The sequence below is a fragment of the Taeniopygia guttata genome, chromosome 1A (genome assembly GCF_048771995.1).
Source record: "Taeniopygia guttata chromosome 1A, bTaeGut7.mat, whole genome shotgun sequence".
Classification (NCBI taxonomy): Eukaryota; Metazoa; Chordata; class Aves; order Passeriformes; family Estrildidae; genus Taeniopygia; species Taeniopygia guttata.
Genome location: NC_133025.1, coordinates 62,672,932 through 62,690,011, shown reverse-complemented (window position 1 = coordinate 62,690,011; position 17,080 = coordinate 62,672,932). Strand labels below are relative to the sequence as shown.

The 17,080-nt window shown below is 47.4% G+C and overlaps 1 protein-coding gene across 2 annotated transcripts in view; it reads left to right on the top strand.

Annotated features, from left to right (window-relative positions):
• The first annotated feature begins 558 nt into the window (after positions 1-558).
• PARVB (parvin beta) overlaps positions 559-17,080 on the top strand; it is a 49,355-nt gene continuing 32,833 nt past the window's right edge. The window contains exon 1 of one of the 2 annotated variants that reach the window (XM_002190994.7): positions 559-842. In XM_002190994.7, the coding sequence (XP_002191030.2) occupies positions 728-842 (115 nt within the window). In that variant the 5' untranslated portion in view covers positions 559-727. Of the gene's footprint in view, positions 843-12,097; positions 12,117-17,080 lie in introns of those variants that run through there. The other variant, XM_072923697.1, reaches the window with a different exon arrangement.

Below are 17,080 nucleotides of genomic sequence, written 5' to 3'. Positions count from 1 at the left end.
CTCATTTTGGGACCCCTCCCCATGAAAGGGACCACCGACCCATTTCAAGGAACAAACTACGCATGATTAATAACTTTTGGAGTGATTAGCATATGAAGCAGGGAATGGGATGTACCAAAATTATGAATATGTATTTGTATTTTGGGTATTCGATACTTGTATGGATAAAAGGGCTCTGTAATCACCTGGAAGCTGCGGTGTGTATTTGGGAGCGATCCCACACACAATAAACACACACTTTCTAACTTTAAACTGTTAGGGAGTTTTTGTCCCTCACAGTTGGATATCGGTACTAGATCAACATTCATTTTTTTTTTTTAATAAATCAACACCACTCCGGTCCGGTTGTGCTGGGACCGGGGCAATGCTTTTTACCCACCAGGTGCTCCGAGGCGGGGGCTCATCCGCCCGGCCGCAGGTGATGCTCGGTGGGCCCGGTGCCGGCCGCAGGTGATGCTCGGTGGGCTCGGTGCCGGCCGCAGGTGATGCTCGGTGGGCTCGGTGCCCGCCCCCGTCCCCGGGGGTGTCCGAGGCTCGTCCCGCCCCCGCTTCCCACGGACTTCCCAGCCGGGGCAGGGCGCTGTGGCTCCCGGCCCGCTCTCGGTGCTGCGAGCGCACGCCGCGGGCTCGCCCCGCTCGCTCGGGCCGGCGATTCGCCGCTGCCGGACTTGGTTCGGCCGCCGGGCGGGACCGGGACCGGGAGCGGGACCGGGACAGGGCAGCCCCGATGTCCGCCGCGCCCGTGCGCTCCCCGACGCTGCGGCCGCACAGGATGAAGAAAGAGGAGTCGTTCCTGGGCAAGCTCGGCGGGACCCTGGCCAGGAAGAAGAAAGCCAAGGAGGGTGAGTTCGCCGGCGCGGGGGGGAAGGAAGGAAAGTGCCGATCCGCCGTCCCGGAGCCCCCGAGCCGCGCTTTGTTCGGTGGCCGTGCTCGCCCTCCGCCCCCCGAGAGCCGCGACGGAGCTGGGGACGGGCGTGGGGCCGGCTGGAGGGATGGGGGAGACGGGAACCGTGGGAGATGGATGGCAGCGATGGGGAGCGCTGAGAGCAGTGGCGGGAGGCTGGCAGAGACGGGGGAGAATGAAGTGATGGAGGGCGAGACATCAGCCCACGCCGCGTGTCCGGGAAGGTGAGTCCAGAACCCGTTTTGTGCTATAAAATAAATTCCTGGTGAATAACGAGACTGTGGCTATGGTTTTCTTGTGGTCTGAGACTGGAGGACGCCGGAGGTAATGGTTAAGTCTGCCCGCGTTTCATTCCACGTCCACTTCATCCGTGGGCTTTGTGTGGGTGTGCTGCACTGTGCCCAGCGACCGGACACACCCATCCCATCCACCCGGCTCTGGAGGATTCCTCGTGGGCACACCCGCTCCAGCCTGTACCAGTGTGTCCCTGTGGGATGGCACTGCTGGTGCTGCCTGGGCAGGCAGGCAAGAGCTTTTCCTTCGCTGCAGAGAGCCTGGAGAAGCTCCCAAGCCCAAGCCCAATGGACCAGCACCCACGCTGGGGGGCTCAGCCCCTGCTGCAAGCCTTGACCTGGGGCGTGGGCACATCTGTGAGGTGTCCCCAGAGCCGCTGGACCTTGCCAGGGCTGTGCAGATAGCAGCGTTGTTGCTGTTGAAGATGGGAGGTGTCTCATTGCTGGAATTGATAAAGTTGGCCCGGCCCTGAATGCTCCAAGTGTGCCCTTGTGAGTGCAGTGTCCTCCAGGGATGGTGTGTGCTGTTCTCCTCAGCTTCTCCGACTCACCGATACTGCCTTCCGTGGAGAAGCTGCGACCGTGTTATCCCCAGGCTCCTGGAATCTGCCAGCAGGAAATCTGTGTCCTTGTCCTATGGCTTAACACAACTGTGACTTGATGGCTGGGTAAAACTGGCCTTGGTTTTGTTCTAGTGTCTGCTGTATGGAGGGTAGGGATGTAATTCAAGTTTCGGCCTCCTTTCAGCTGGCTGTTGGGCATGTTTTGCCCACATTGAGTCTGTGAATTGCCAGCAACGTTCAGAAGACAGCTTTTTAATTTTTAAAAACACAGTGTTCGGCCTTGAAGCCTGGCTTCAAGGAATTGCTTCCCTTTCCTTCTGCTGCCTGTTTTGGTGTGGCTTGCTGGTGTTTCCTTTGTTATCTATTTTTAATCAAGTGTCCCTGACGTGGCTCTACTGAGGAGCAGCACAAGCAGTTGTGCCTTCCTGAGATGATCTCATTTGCTTCCGAGGGAAGATGGTGGAAAAAACGCATCTCTGGCAAGGAGGCCAAGCACGTGCTCCAAAAAAGTGCATGTCAAAGGTGACTTAAAAGCTGAAACAGGTTGGCAGCTTCCCTTCTTAGGCATTTCAGCATGACTAGGTCTTGTTCTTAAGGTGACAACTTCCAGCAGGGGCCACCCGCTGGTTTTGCTGAGTCTGCCTGTGGTTTTGTCTGCTTGTGTGGCCACAGCTCCTCCTGGCAATGGAAGGGCCTCTTCTGGTCGCTGTGCCTGCTGCTTAGTGGGGAGCCACCCCAAAGCCTCCCAGCCCTGCTTCTTCTGCTGCTGGGATGGGGAGAAGCTGCAACACGAGGGGCAGCTTTTGGTGAGAGTATTCCTTCCAGTCTGGAATGCCGCTGTCTGCAAGCCTGAGGAGCTGGTGGGTGTGACATTCCCCCTTTGTTCTGAAGGAAAATGGCTTTTTTCCCTTTGTGGGGCAGCTCTCCAGTGGAGTCTGTCCCAGCCATGCCTGTGCAACGGGAGGGGACCAAGGGTAAGAATGATGAGCACCAGGGGGAGAGAGGCTGGAACGTGGCTTGTGGAAGGACCTGGTCAGCCCCAGGAGCAAATTTCATGGCTAGAAGCTAAATTTTTTTAATGTGAGTGTGGAGCAGAAGTAAACTGGAAAGTTATCTGAGTGATGTTCCTTGAATGAGTTGGTAGGAGCAGATGTGGTCAGCGTTTCCCCATGTGCTCAGCCCTTGGGAATTCCTGGCCTGCCTCCAGGCTTTTGCTGGGTTTGCCTGAGGGGACCAGTAGAGGTCAGAATGATCTTCCCAAAGTAAATCCTGTCCTCTTCACGGCAAATGAGAATGCTGAGGCTGCCACAGCCTGAAATCATCCTTGCCTCCATCAGCTCCAAAAGCTCTAGCCTGAGGGCTCTTTATACCTTCCGCTTGCTTTCACTGCCTGTCTTTGTATTGCAGCTGTCACTGTCCCAGCTGTGCTCACACAGTGACCTCTAACAGGGTCTGTGTGAGAGCTCAAATCCACTTATATCAATCCTTTTCCTTCTTGTGCACAACTTCTGAGCCATGCAGCTCACAGCTCCTTGTAATGATACTGAAAAAGTTCTCATTTGTGGTTTTCATTTCTTTAATCACAGATTGTAAATAACCATGATGTGTGGCTATTAACCATGAGCATCTAAATTTGTTTGGTTTTTTTTTTTTGCTAATTACTTCATAACTTGCTGCAATGTGTTTTTGGAGCGGGTTTTTAGGCAGCCTTGACTTGATAAAAAGAGCAGCTGGTGGGGAAGCCGTTTTTACCCTGGTTTCCTATGGAAGGCGGGTGAGTGATCTCAGTGTCTGTTTGGCTCCTCCCTTCCTCTTCCTTCCCAGGAATATTTTTAACCCTAGTTTGGGTAAAAATGCCCTTGGGAGTAAAGTTTTAATGATTATTAATGCCTGCAGGCTGTGTCAAAGCGTGTCACCAGTGAGTGTAGGAACACTTTAGTGGAGCTCTGCAGCTGGAAAACCAGCAATGAGCTCAACCCTACCACGATGGTACTGGAGAGCCCACAGGGGAGGCACTTGACCAGAGAAAGGACAGGAAAGGCTATGGGATAGTATGGAGGGAGATGTGTGTTCCTAATCTTACAATCAGTCATGATGCACATCCTTAGAAAAGTGGGATGTGTCAGTTCCAGTGCTCTGCGACCACTTTGGGATTTACTTCTCTCCCTGTCCCCCATTTTGGCCATGTGAAAATCTGTAAATGTCTAAGTTTGCCCGAAGTTTGCTGTTCCACGGCTGTCTTGGTGTATCCAAAGTTTACATTAGATATTAGGAAGAATTTTTTTGCCATGAAGGTGGTGAAAAATTTTCACCCTGGCACAGGTTTCCCAGAGCAGCTGTGGCTGCCCCATCCCTGGAAGTGTCCAAGGTCAGGTTGGATGGGGCTCTGAGCAACCTGGGCTAGTGGAAGGTGTCCCTGCCCATGGAAGAGGAATGGAATGAGATGGGCTTTAAGGTCCCTTGCAAACCAGAGCATTCCATGATTCTGTGGTTTTGGTCTTTCAAAATGTGCCACCTGTTCAAGAGCTCCGAAATCTGCCTTAATTAAATACCTTAGAAAACTGCTGGGGTGCTGGCAGGGCCCAGAGAGGTTATGGTTTTTAAGCCAGATGATTCCTTAGCTTCTTTTCAGATTTTGTAACAGATACTGTTTCAGGTAGTGCTGTATTTCAACTTCATCTGCAAAAGGAAATTGAAAAAATCTGCCCTTTCCTGTTTGTCAGAGTGATGTTGCTGTACTGAAATAAAGAAAGGGGTTTTGCTGCAAACTTCACTCCCAGCCTCGTTGCCAAAAGCTTGGTTTTCTTTTCCTTATGACACACATGGAAGTTCTGGGCAGCAGGTGTTTGGCCAAATAAGCTTTCTGTTGTATCTATGTGTGTGTGTATGGCTGATCTGAGGGAGTCAGTGAGAAAAACAAAACAGAATCAATTGCTTAGCCCTGTGTCCCAGTGACATGATTGAGGGTGGGCACAGGGGTGAGGAAAACTGCTCTGGAAAAGCGCCATTCTTTTGTGCCTGATGAAATCAGTAGGGGAGGGGAGTGAAAGAGGGGATGGCACTGCAGAGGGCAGGATTACTGCAACAGCAGCTCAACAAGGGGCAAGATTTGTGCATATCAAGTGCTGTTCTTGGGATCCATGTCTTGGTGTTACAGTGAGATGTCCTGATGCTGTCACACCTTCTTCATTTGCTTTCCATGCTCACATGATGTGGCAGTGAGTTTTTAGGCAGACGGAGGGACAAATACAAAATGTGTGGGGTCTAATTCTGTCGTCCTGCTTCACGTGGCTGCATTAGCTGCAGGCTGATGGGATGCTTAGCTGGAGAAGTGTGTCTGTGCATTGTGATGTGCTACTGCTGCTGAAATGCCCCCACAGAAGATGGCATGAGTGCTGGTTAAGTAGAATTACGTGCTCTTTAAGAAAGGAATTTGCTGTTCCTATCTGCAGTAGTAGTAGTTGCATTGAAGCTACATACTGTTCCAGATATGTGTGTATATATAGAAAGTCTGTGCAAACACACATAGATTCATATTTCAACCTCGATTTATTATCCTTTCTACCACTGATTTAAACAGACCTAAATTTCCAGTTGGAGCCTGTGTAGCCCAATTGCTGTTTCTCCTGTAGGGCTCACTCCTGACCAGGTCTGGTTGCAGTCTGGGTAGAGCACTGCTGGTTTGGGTTCTGTGTTCTATACTGGGAATGTGTTTTGTGTCAGTGTCTCAACTGAAATGAACTTCACATGCACAAGAATTGTGCTTTTAACAGTATCATAACCTCCACGTTTTCCTCCTGTAGCTGTGCTTAGGCTAGGGTGGTTCACCCAGTGCAGCTTTAGGCACAGTCTCCTGGTGAGACAGTTTGGAGCTACAGCTCCAAGTTTTCTCCCAGACTCGATGCAGCAAGACACACAAAATAGCTCTTTAGCTCTTCAGTAGTGTTGAAGGAATGTCTTGTCTTTAAACAGACATTTAAAAGTAATTTTACTTCCAGAGTTGCAATCTTTAAAATAAGATTCATTGTAAGGATTCTGTTAAACTTCATTGTAAAACCTTAGCAGGATGGTAATCAACACTTACAGTTTTCCAAAACCAGAGTTTCAATACTTTTCTTCTTAAAGTCCACCCTTGTTTCAGAGCAGGTGTTCAATCATACCTGATTTAATTTCTTCTAAAGGATTTATTAATTACGACAGCTAGAGAGAGAGACCTTTAGAAGGGGGCATCTGGCTGTGTGTGGGTGAGCCCTGTGAGACTCTGATGGATTGGAGAGCTGCACATGGACTTGATGGGATGGGGGGGACATTCCACAGCTGATGGAAAGTCTGTGGGAAGGAGGAACTCCTGATCTCACTGGTGATTCTGTGCAGGGACATCAGGCTGTCTTCTGCAGTGCATTATCATAAATACATTCATCCTACTGATTGTGTGCTCGTGTTTGTAAGAGTTGGGATATTTAGATTACTTCATTAATACACATTCCTCATGCTGATGTACACATTGGCAACAGGGCAGTGCAGCAGAGGGAATATAGTTATGCATAACAGTGCTAAATGCCTTTTTATGTACTTCAAGGATTGTTTCAGGCCAGTGGATCTGAGAACAGACAGAGCTGCTGGAGTTTTCCAATGCACTGCTCTGAGCTTTGGATTGTCCTTTGATGTTAGGAGATTTGGGAGATTAGCTGCAAGCTTTTTTCATTGCAGAAGCGTGTCAGGACAACTTGCTGCTAAGGGATCCAGGCTTATGTGGTCTGAGGCAAACTCAGGGCAAGGCAGGGTCTGCTGGTTGCAGGAATTGGTGTCTCAGCAGCCACAGCTCTGCTGTTCAGCTGGAAGGAGCTTTGGTGTGTGTGTGCCTTGTGCACATGAGTTTCATAGTCACAGCTGAGGAGATTCAGGTGTGTAGCTGTGGAAGTCCAGCAGAGCTGCTACTTTAGAGCTGCCCATGTGGGATTTGGATGCCAAATTGCTGTCAGCTTTCAAATGCAGCCAGTTGAGTGTGCAGATCTCTCAGGCATCGCTAGAAATCTCAGCTGCAAGATTCCTGAGGTTGTCTCTGTCGGGGTTCCTGGGATGTGATGTCTCAAAGGGGAATGTGAGCACACAGAGCCACTGGTGTGTATCACAAGGAGAAGGAGTTTCCTGCCTCAGCTGCACCATCATCAGTTTGTGATCCTTGTCGCTCCTGCAGTGCGGGAGGGGCTGTGTGTGCCTTCCCAGCCCTGGACTCTTGCTCTCTTTTCAGCCCTCCAGCTCCTCTCGGCTGTTTCAGGAGACCTGGAGGTTGGCAAGAAAGAAGGAAAGGGAATAGACCATGTTTCCCTAAGGCTCCTCCTTCTGCTGACCTCTGATCATCAGAGCAATCATAACTTCAGCACACCTCCAGGTTCTTTGAACTAACAGGATCTGGTATTTTGTTAGAGAATCCAACTACCTGAAGGTCGTGGAGGTGGCTCCAGAGAATGATCAGACCTGTGCCAGTGTCAGGGTGATGGCACAGGCTCTGTTCTGCTCAGCTCTCACCACATCCACGTGCCTCCAGGAGGAGTTCCTGAGGCTGGGTGCTGGAGCTCTGCCCAGGACAGGCTGTGGCAGGGGGTCTAAACCAGCAGCTGTGTGTGAGCAAACCCTCTTTGCCTTTGGGAGTGGGCACAGAGCTGATGGGAAGGGGGAACAGAGACTTCTGTGGTGCATAGCTAATAGGCCAGTGGCCAAGTGATCTCTCCAGGGTGAAGCATATTGTGCTCAGGTGTAGATTCCCTAATTTGTGCTCTTCTGATGGCCAAGTAGAAAGCTGCTACCTGCAATTCGTGACTTTTGTTGTGTATGTCTAGTTTGTCTGGAACAGGATGATGGCAAACACGTGGTGTCAGCCTTTTGTAATTCGAATCCGGTGAAGTCTTGCTCTGAAAACCAGATGTGGAGAGAACATGCACACCTGGCAGCACGTTCTGAGAGCAGTGGGTGTGTGTATGCTCCAGGTCCTTAAATCACTGTCACTTCCTCCTGGAGGAACAATGGGGCTCCTGGTTATAAATCCTTACACTGATTTGTTTCCTTGCACTCTCTGCAGACCCCTCTCTCTCCAGAGGCCTTAGGCTGAGAGGGTTGGCCACGGGATGAGATTCTGGTTTTGGCTTTTCTGGTGGTGAGCAAACTGGGAATTCGGTTTTGCCTCTCAGTGATTGTTTCTCCAGGTCAAAAAAGTTTTTTTTTATAATCCCCCAGACCTGTCTGGCAATCAGATGCAGACTTTTATAAAGACTCTTTTCAATGTATGCTGCATGTTGGTCATAAAACAAGCGAACTGCTCTGGCTCCTGGAATCCCAGCTCCTTCTTTAGTATTTCTTTCATTGTGTAGTTGAATCATAATGAAATCCACTGAAAAAAAAGAAATAGTGTATTTTCCATTATAGCTGCCATATGGCCTTGCTGCTAATTTTTAATTAGCTGTGGGATGGTTGCACACACAGTTTATTTGGAATAAGGAGGGAGACTGAGAGCTGGATGAGGAGATGTCTGTATAGAGGCATGCTGTCGTGTCTCTTTTAGTGTCTTTAAATAGAAGAATGTGTAAGCCTCAGAAAGTGTTGTTCCACTAGGTCTATTTGGCAGATGCATGCATTTGTGCCATTAAACAGATGCAGACACTTCTGTCATTTTAAAATAGAGTAGTGTTGTTTGCTCTCTGGCTTGCCTAGTCCGGCAGATGGATCTGGAGGCTTTGCAAAATTAACAGGTTTTTCTTCAAAAATTATAGAAAAAAAGTAGTTGCTTGCACTTCCCACTTAACATTCTCCCACAGGAGCAAGGTTATTAAATTGTACCTCGGGATTGCTGTTTGCCCTCTTTCCCTTGTATGGCTCCCAGTATAGTTACAGTGAATTGATTCCAGTGGAAATTTAGGCATGGTAACTCTACAGAATTTCATCTGACAGGAATCTTGATGGTCTACTTTGAATTCTGGAGTTAAGTTGCAAAAAATCATGAAGTCCAGTTGTTCCCCCAGCATTGCCAAGTCCATCCCTAAATCATGTCCCCAAGTTCCACATACACAAATCTTGTAGGTACCTCCAGCAATGGTGACTCCAACACTTCCCTGGGGAGCCTGTTCCAGTACTTGACAGCCCTTTCAGTGAAGACATTTCTCCTCATATCCAACCTGAACCTCCTCTGACACAACCCTAGGCCATTTCCTCTTTGTTTCGTCATTTGTTCCCTGGGAGCAGAGCCCGATCCCCCCGGCTGTCCCCTCCTGTCAGGAGCTGTGCAGAGCCAGAAGGGCCCCCTGAGCCTCCTTTTCTCCAGCCTCTCCTGGTGCTCGAGACCCTTCTCCAGCTCCTTTCCCTTCTCTGGGCACATCCAATATCTTTTCTGCCCTGAGGGGCCCAAAACTGATTCCAGGATTTGGTCTGCTCCCTGCCCTGTCTTCCAGCCCAGGGTACAAGGAGAACAGCCAGTCTGACTGTTTTAAAGAGTGAGGCAGGTAAGACATTAATACCTCTGCCTTTTCCTCAGCTTTTTTCATTGTGTCCCCATTGTGGGATTTTCCTTAGCACTCCTTTTGCTGCAGGTGCATTTGTAGAAACATTTTTATTGTCCTTTACAGTGGTAACCAGATGAAGTTCTGGTTGGGCTTTGACCCCCTTAATTTTCTCCCTGCATAGCCTCATGCCATCCTTGTTGTCCTCTTGAGTTATCTGCCGTCCTTCCAAGGTGATAAACTCTTTTCCTGAAGAATGTATCCCATCTGTCACCACCAGGCTTTGTGTCATGCAAACTGATCCACGATCAAAAAAAAAAAATTCCAAAATTCAAGACCCTAACCAGACTTGGAGCCAGGTATTGATCTGCTGGCTCTTCCTGCTACTTCCCTCATCGTTCTCTGCAACTGGAAGGATAGGTAATGAAATTAGGTAATTTAATAAGCTTGTGTAATGGAACACTGTCACTGGGAAACTGGATTTTAATTGCATCCAGGATGTCATGCTGCAAAATAACCCTGCTGTGCCAGGAGCAAACCAGATGTGCTGCCTGCAAAGCAGATCTGATGCTGTCTACTACACAAACTGTGGCTGGGTTTTATTTTTGCATGTGGAAGGGAAGAAGCTGTTGTGCCTGACCTAACCTAACACAGCGACAGTCCAGCTTCAACCTGAACTTTCTTAGGTCCTTCCAAGGAAGGTTTCTCTGATTATGTTCTCTTAGTTTCTGAGTTTCACTCTGTTTCTGAGATTTTTTAGGGTCTCTTGTCAGGGAAAGAGACAGATGGTAATGGGAAGTTGAGAAGGACTGGCCATGGTGTCCACTCTCTGCTGTATGGTTGAGGGAGAAAGTTATATATTTGTTTCCATGTTTCCATCGGATAAAAGAAATTGTAAATTTTAGTGAGGGACTTCTCTTCCACTGAATGGCATTAGGTGTAGATGCCATACTGCCCAGAATCCTGGTGGAAGGCATCCTCAGTGGAGTGCTTCATTTGCTGTCGATCCAGTGGCTGGCAAGAGCTTTCTCCAAGACTGCAGGCACAATTTGGAACTGCCTGAGCTGGGGAATCTCACTCTTGTGCTGAATGCACAGGAGATGGGCGCTGTTGTTTCAGGGGGGTTGGGTGGTTTAGCATGTTGCAGCATAGCTGGCCAGGTGATTCTGTTTGGGGAATGTGAAAGATTCCATATCCATTGCAGTCATGGACAGAGTAAGACCAGAGGCAAGAAGCAGAGGGAAAAGATCCTCCTGGCTATACCTGCGTTGCATGAGCTGTGTCTCATGTTTTGGGATGTGTCCTGTTCCCTGGTTTGGGACTGACCTGTAACTGAGCTTGAAAGTCTCTAAGATGTCCAGCACTACTGAAGCACCACCTTTTCTAGCTCACGGTGTTACCAGTGCAAAGGCTTTGAAAGGCACCACAGAAAAAGCTGGAATTGCAAATCCTGTAAAACTTTGGTGTGCTGACTGAGTACATGAATAAAAACAGCAGCAGGTCTTTTATGATACTTTGTGAAAGGTGATGTTTTCTTGTGCTTTGGACTTGTTTTGATTGGATTTTTTGGCTGGCTCTTGTTTCATGATTGCATTTTGATATCCCTTGAGGGCTATTCTTAGGAGACCGGACTGCAAAGTCAGTTGAAGGGTTCCACTCTTTCCATGTAGTCTTCAGCCACTCCATTAAGAATTGCTGGGGCTATTTCTTACTTAAACCCAGCAGAGTTAAACATCTAAATGCTTTTATGGCAGCCACTATCTCCACTGTACCTTCCCTTCATGGACTGGCTTTTATCTGGCTGTGGGCTCTGAGTTCCAGGCTTTTACTGTGAGGTCTGTAGTGCTTTTCACTGAAGTGCTGGTTTTTACAGGCTCCTCTGGTGCTCAGAGCAACAAGTAAAATAATTTCCCCCATATGACATGCCTGGAAAGCACTGAGAAAACTCTCTTATATTTTGTGGCATTTACTTACACAGGTCTTTCATCTCAGTCCTAATGCACTGCTTTACTGCCCTGAGTGCAGGTGGGACACAGCAAAGGTAGAGCAACCTTGGGATGTGGTACACTGAAATCTCTGTGTTGAGTCTGTAGGGTAAAGCTTCTAGTTTGGAGCATGGCCTGTACCTCCACTGGTCCTCTGGCATTTACTAGCAAACTCTCAATGTGTGTGTTGCAAAGTAGAGTTGCTGCAGGTATTGTAAATGCAGGCGAACCCAATGGGAAGAAATGAGGATGTCTGACTCCATTCAGAAGGCTGAATGATTTCTTTATTATAACCATGTTAAAATACATTAATATACTATATAAAAGGAGGATACTAAAACTACATAATACTTTCTCTGACTCTATCTCTAACACAACTCGTGACCCTCTCTGAGAGTCCAGCCCCAGGTGGGTTGGATTGGCCATCAGGCTCAATCCTCACCTGAATCCAATCAAGCACTCACTCCAGGTAAACAATTCTCTAAACACATTCCACATGGGGAAAACAAGGAGCAGAAATAGAAATTCTTTTCTCTTTCATTTCTCTCTGTGCACCTCTATAAAAATCCTGAGAGGGAAAGAAATGTGCTTGCCACACTGCAGGTAAGTGTTTTTCATGGTTTTCCTTGTCTTTCTGGGTGACATTTGGGCAACTGCAGCAATGAGGCATGTGCACTTTTTGTGGTCTGCAGAGCCATTTATCTTGGCTTGTTCTTCCTGTAGAATCATGTTGCACGAGCAAAATAGTTGCTTTTTTTGAAGTGCAAGTCATATCTGTAGCCTCCTTTCCCCTCCCCTGGAGTTGGGCTGTCGAGCTCTGTCCTGTCAGCTGTGGAAGACGGAGCCTTGCTGCTGCTCTCCTGCCATCAGTGCCTCTGGAAGTGAGTCTGTTACTCTGTGCTTCTCTTGGCATGTCCAGAAGCACAAGCAGCACAAAATGCTGTCATATTTGCACAGTAGATTACTGGTGGTGGTGGTGGTGACCTTTTCATCCCTCTGTGTGAAGGATATGGGGAGAGCAGGAAGCTAAGGCGGGTGGAACTGGCTTGGCAGATAACTAAGGGATGTTCATTCACTTACTTACCTACAAAAGAAGTGCCAAACCACATGGAGGAGGTAGAAAAAGGTTGATGGAGGAATGGAAAACTGGTCACTTGTAAAATGTAAACTTGTAAGCCTGAGCTGCAGCTTTTCTTGAAGCCGAGTGCTCTGCTTGATAAAGTTTGCAGGGTTGGATGTGGGATCCAGAGGTAGAGCTTGGAGGAGGCTGAAAACTGAAATGCTGTTTTCTCTCAGTTTTCAGACAAGGGCTGAATGAATGGGCTGGGTATCTGTATTCTAGAATAGAATATAATTATAGAATAGAAAAATGCTTCTGACAGCTTCTGCTGTCTCTCCCTTGGTGGTTTGCTTTCACTGGACCCATTAAATGTGGATACCTTAAGCAGTGAGTTGATTCTGTTTTCTGAAGTGGCTTTTGGCTAAAGAAGCCTTGTTGGTGGTTGGTATCTTGTGGAAATCACCTGCTTTATTTGGGATCTTGGGCTGAGTTCCTAGACATGAAGGTACTGTTCCTTTAGCTGCTTGTGCCCACCAGCTTTGGTTGTAGCAGTACTGCAAAGCCTAAGAGAGCACTGAGGACTTCCAAGGAGAGCACAGCATTTCATGGAGAATGGATGGCAGCAAATTGAAAATGCCTTAATGGTTTTCTACTGGGAGTAGACACAAGACCAAAATCTCCTTCAGTCCTTTCCTCTTCTTACCAGACTTTGTCTTTCCCTCTGCTCTAAAATGTCAGATTTGACTCCACATCCTCCCTTCTGCTGGAAGTTGTTCTGGTGGTCGTGCAGTGTCCTTGGGAGATCATAACCTTCCACCATTACTTAGTGAGGAGAAATGACCCTTTCGGTGTTGGGAGGGAATTATAGCTGGGGGAGGCTGAAAGAGTACATTTTCCCCATTTTCAAGTAGAAAGTTTGGTGCAGGGGGAGCAGTGTAGCTTTCCCTGGCTGCTTTTAGGGCTCTCTTTAGCTTCAGTTCTTGCCTGGCTTTTGGGATTGAAGCAATCTATTCAGGACAAAGCTAGTGCATGTCCTGGAGTGTAGAAGCTATCTGCTCTGTATCCTTGAGGGTATCCATCTATTATGTTTTTAAGTTTAACTTTACAAATATTTTAAAATGCCATTCTTGTCCACACTGGTATTTCTGCTGTCTGGGGGTGGTGTGAGTTTGGTTGGTTGGTTTTTGGTGGGTTTTGATTGTTTTTTTTTTTTGTTAGCTTGGCTTGTTTTTTTTTTTTTTGCTTTGCTCTTTTAAATGATTTTGCCCAGCATTAATGTTTGTGTGTCTACACAGTGAAAATTAACTTCCTTTTTTTCCCCCTTTCTTATCTGGCTAGTTTTCAGACAGTTTCCTCCACATAATGTGGCTTTCTGGAACCAGTAATGTCTGCAAAAGGAGGGGGTGAGTGGCAGGTAGGGCTCAAGATGAAGTCTGAATGCCTCTTTGCTGTAAGGGATCCCTGCCTGATGAAGACAGCAACATAACACCACCAAAACAATGGAAATCCTCTTTCCACAGATACCCCCAGACAATTCCCTAGCAAGAAAGGAACATTCTTATTTGTGAAAATATGAAAGCAGTATTTCACCCTCACAGACAAACAAAGCCCAGATTTCTTATAAATGCTTCCAGCTGGCTCAGGTGTTGAATATGCTGTTACCATGCTGGATACATGTTTTACATTTGGCAAAAATAAAGGGGGGATCTTTCTTTTGGCAGTCACAGAATAGACTACTTACCTGTGTAAATTTTAACACATCTGTTTAATCAAGTGTGGCCTGAACTTTGCAACTAAGCCAAAAGCATTATTACAGCCCTTTCCTAAAAGGCTTTGCTTTTCCCTTTTCTTTTACACCTTTCCATTTCTTTAGGTACCAGAGTCTGGCCATTGTGAGTGCCTTGCCCGCTGAGGCATATAAATAATTTGCTTTATTACCACAGTTCTCCTTTGAATGCAGTCCCTTGATACAGTGCCTTTATGTGGATTTGGTAAAGTCTTTGCCTTTGATCTGCCTGGGATTATTAATTCTCTGTTATAGTTAATGGCTGCTTTGTCTTTCTCCCACAAGGAAAGACACAGAGAGATCTTTTCTCTCTATGAAAAGATCTCAGGGCCTTTTGTATACATTCAGTGATCAGTAGTCTGAGCTGTGTGTGGTTTGTCTCTAGAAAAGAGCAGAGTGTAGCAGCATGTTTGGGCCTGGTTCTGAAACCCTTCAGTTTATCAGCTTTTCTTGGAAAATGCGAAACTTGGCAAAAATGCCTTTTGTTAAAGGTTTCTTGCAGGTTTGAAGACAACTTTTTGAAAGTGTTTAAGCTGTCAGATGGAAATGTAGTTGTGGGCATGGCTGCCTGTGTTAGTCTGATAGGCAGAGGAACAAGTTTAAGTTAAGAGGTCGGCACTGCAGAGTCTTCAGGGACTTGTTGCCTTCTGCTCTGGCTTCCCCCATGGAAAGCAGGAGCTCCAGCTGATAACCTGATCTTTTATGCAAGGGTTTGCTGCTTAACCACGGGGATTTTCCCTGTATCCACATTCTCCTCCGAAATGTGAGTGAGTGAGGGTTGTGTCACTGCACTGAAAGGGCTAAGGATGATCTTGAATATGGGCTTTCTATTTTGCACGTGGTGATCTGGACTATGAGGGAATGCAGGTGAGTTGCTGTCTGAAAAAGTGCAGCTGATCACACTTTTGTCTCTGGTGAGAAGAAGTAAACTTGGGAGCAGTAAGAACTTGGCAGGAAGGGAGCTTCCTGTGCAGTTTTGAGTTAACCTGGGCATGGCAAGTTTGCTGTCTGTATGCTGCTCCCACCAGAGAGGAGGACAGAGTTACCTGGATGGATCATCTGCACTGGAGCCAAGGACATCAAAGCAGCCTGACAGCATCCAAAGTTAGGAGTGAATCACGAGGTGGAAGTGCATCATGTAAAAGTTGTGGTCAGGCAGCGCTGCTGGGCACAAGCTGAATGCAAAGGAAAGCACAGGAACCCTGGGATCAGTGTCACAACAGCTGCTGCTTTCTGCGGGGTGGGATTCAGCCTTGCTGTCAGAAATAACCAGAGCTAAAATTAAGTAGCACTTTCCATCTGTTTTTGTAAAATGCAGAGACTCATGGTCAGATTTTTATTAACAAAGCTGTGAATGGCAAAGACTGAAGTGACCTGTGCTGTTGCTGATAACTTTTTAAATTACACTAAAATTAAGAGTGAAGGTAGATAGCTGTTGATATCAGTTGACTCTTTCTTTTAAAAAGGAGAGAGCTGGGACATCTTTTTATAGTGCTCCTGCTAACTTTAAAGGCAATCTTCTGGGTTTTGAGAAATCCTTGACAGCTCTGGTGGCACTTCCAGCTTCCTGTGGCGAATTGCTTGTGCTGTGTGCAGCAATCCTGCTTGTAATCCCGTTTGAGACAGCCTGCCTGGCTTACACATCTAGTGTTCTGGACTCTGTGTGTGTGTGTGATCTGATCACTATTAATTTGTTTGAAAGGCCGGCACAGCTTCCCATGTCCCTTAATCATGTTGACTGCTGACACTGCCAGGAGATTGTCAAAATATTGCAGGGCTGCCAGGAACCCTTGCTGCTTTTAGGGGACCTTTTCATGTGAATTTAAATTTCTAGTTTAGGGGAAAACATAGGGTTTTTGCTGAAAGCCAGCCTGGACTAAGCCCTGCTCTTTCAGCCTGTTCTCAATGTCCTCCTACCCCTTCCTGCTTTCTCTGCTGCAGGTTTGCTGTGACTGGTCTCTGAAATGGAATGATCAGGCTTTAGAGAAAGGTGTTTTACACCAGCATTGGGTAGGGAGTAAAAGACCTGTGCCAACACCACAGGGGAAGCTGTTCCATGTGGGGAAGGGAAGGGGAAATGTAGCCCTGTGACTGGGCAGACGAGGAGCAGTAATACCTCATGTGGAGCCTACTGTGACTATAACTTGTGCAAGCACAGCTCTGCTCTGCCAGTCAGTGCTCTTGCATGGACAGCTCTGGTATAAACCTCACAGCAAAGCCACTGCTGCTGGTACTTGCCAATCTTTTAATATCCATAATCTTCTACAGTACCTTTGGGTTCGTGAAAGCATGGGCTGAAAGCCATTCTTTGTTGTAAATTTGCATTAAAATACCTTTTGGGGTCTCAGAAATGTACCTGTTGCTCCATCCTGATTATTAACTGCCTCTGCTTGCTCATTTGTGGGTTCTCTTTTCTTTCCAGCGCTGTGGCTCTGTTTCCTTTCCTGCTTCTGTTTCTTTGCTTAGCAGTGATAAGTGAACGCTCGGGGCAGTGAGCAGGGAAAAAGTCCCTCAGCATTGTTCCAGTGCAGCCTGAAAGGCTTCTGGAGTGCTGCAGGTGTGGGGAATGCCCTGGAAAATTGGTGTTCCTGTGTCGGAACCCCGGGCTTGGTTTAGGGGTCTCGTGTGGTGGTAAAGTCTCCTCTAACCTGTGCTTCTAAAGAAAAATTCTGCAGCTTCTTGTTGTTTGGTCTCAAGGCAGTTTATTGCTCGTTATTTAAAAGATTGTCTTCATGGGCTGTGGCTGTTTGGTCAGCAGCCCAGAGACACACACACTCCTGACACCCTCACTGCCTGGTGTCTTCTTCTCTCTCCCCACCCAGGGCTGCTGCTGTCCTTTATATGATATATTACGTGTTATATGTTTACAGTTTTTCTCCAATACCTACTACCTATGTTACAAGGTGCTTTTCTACTCTAAACCAATCTGTGAGTGCCAGCATCACCAAGAACATGGAGGCAAGGAAGAAGGAGGAAGAACAGGATCAGCCCACTTTCCT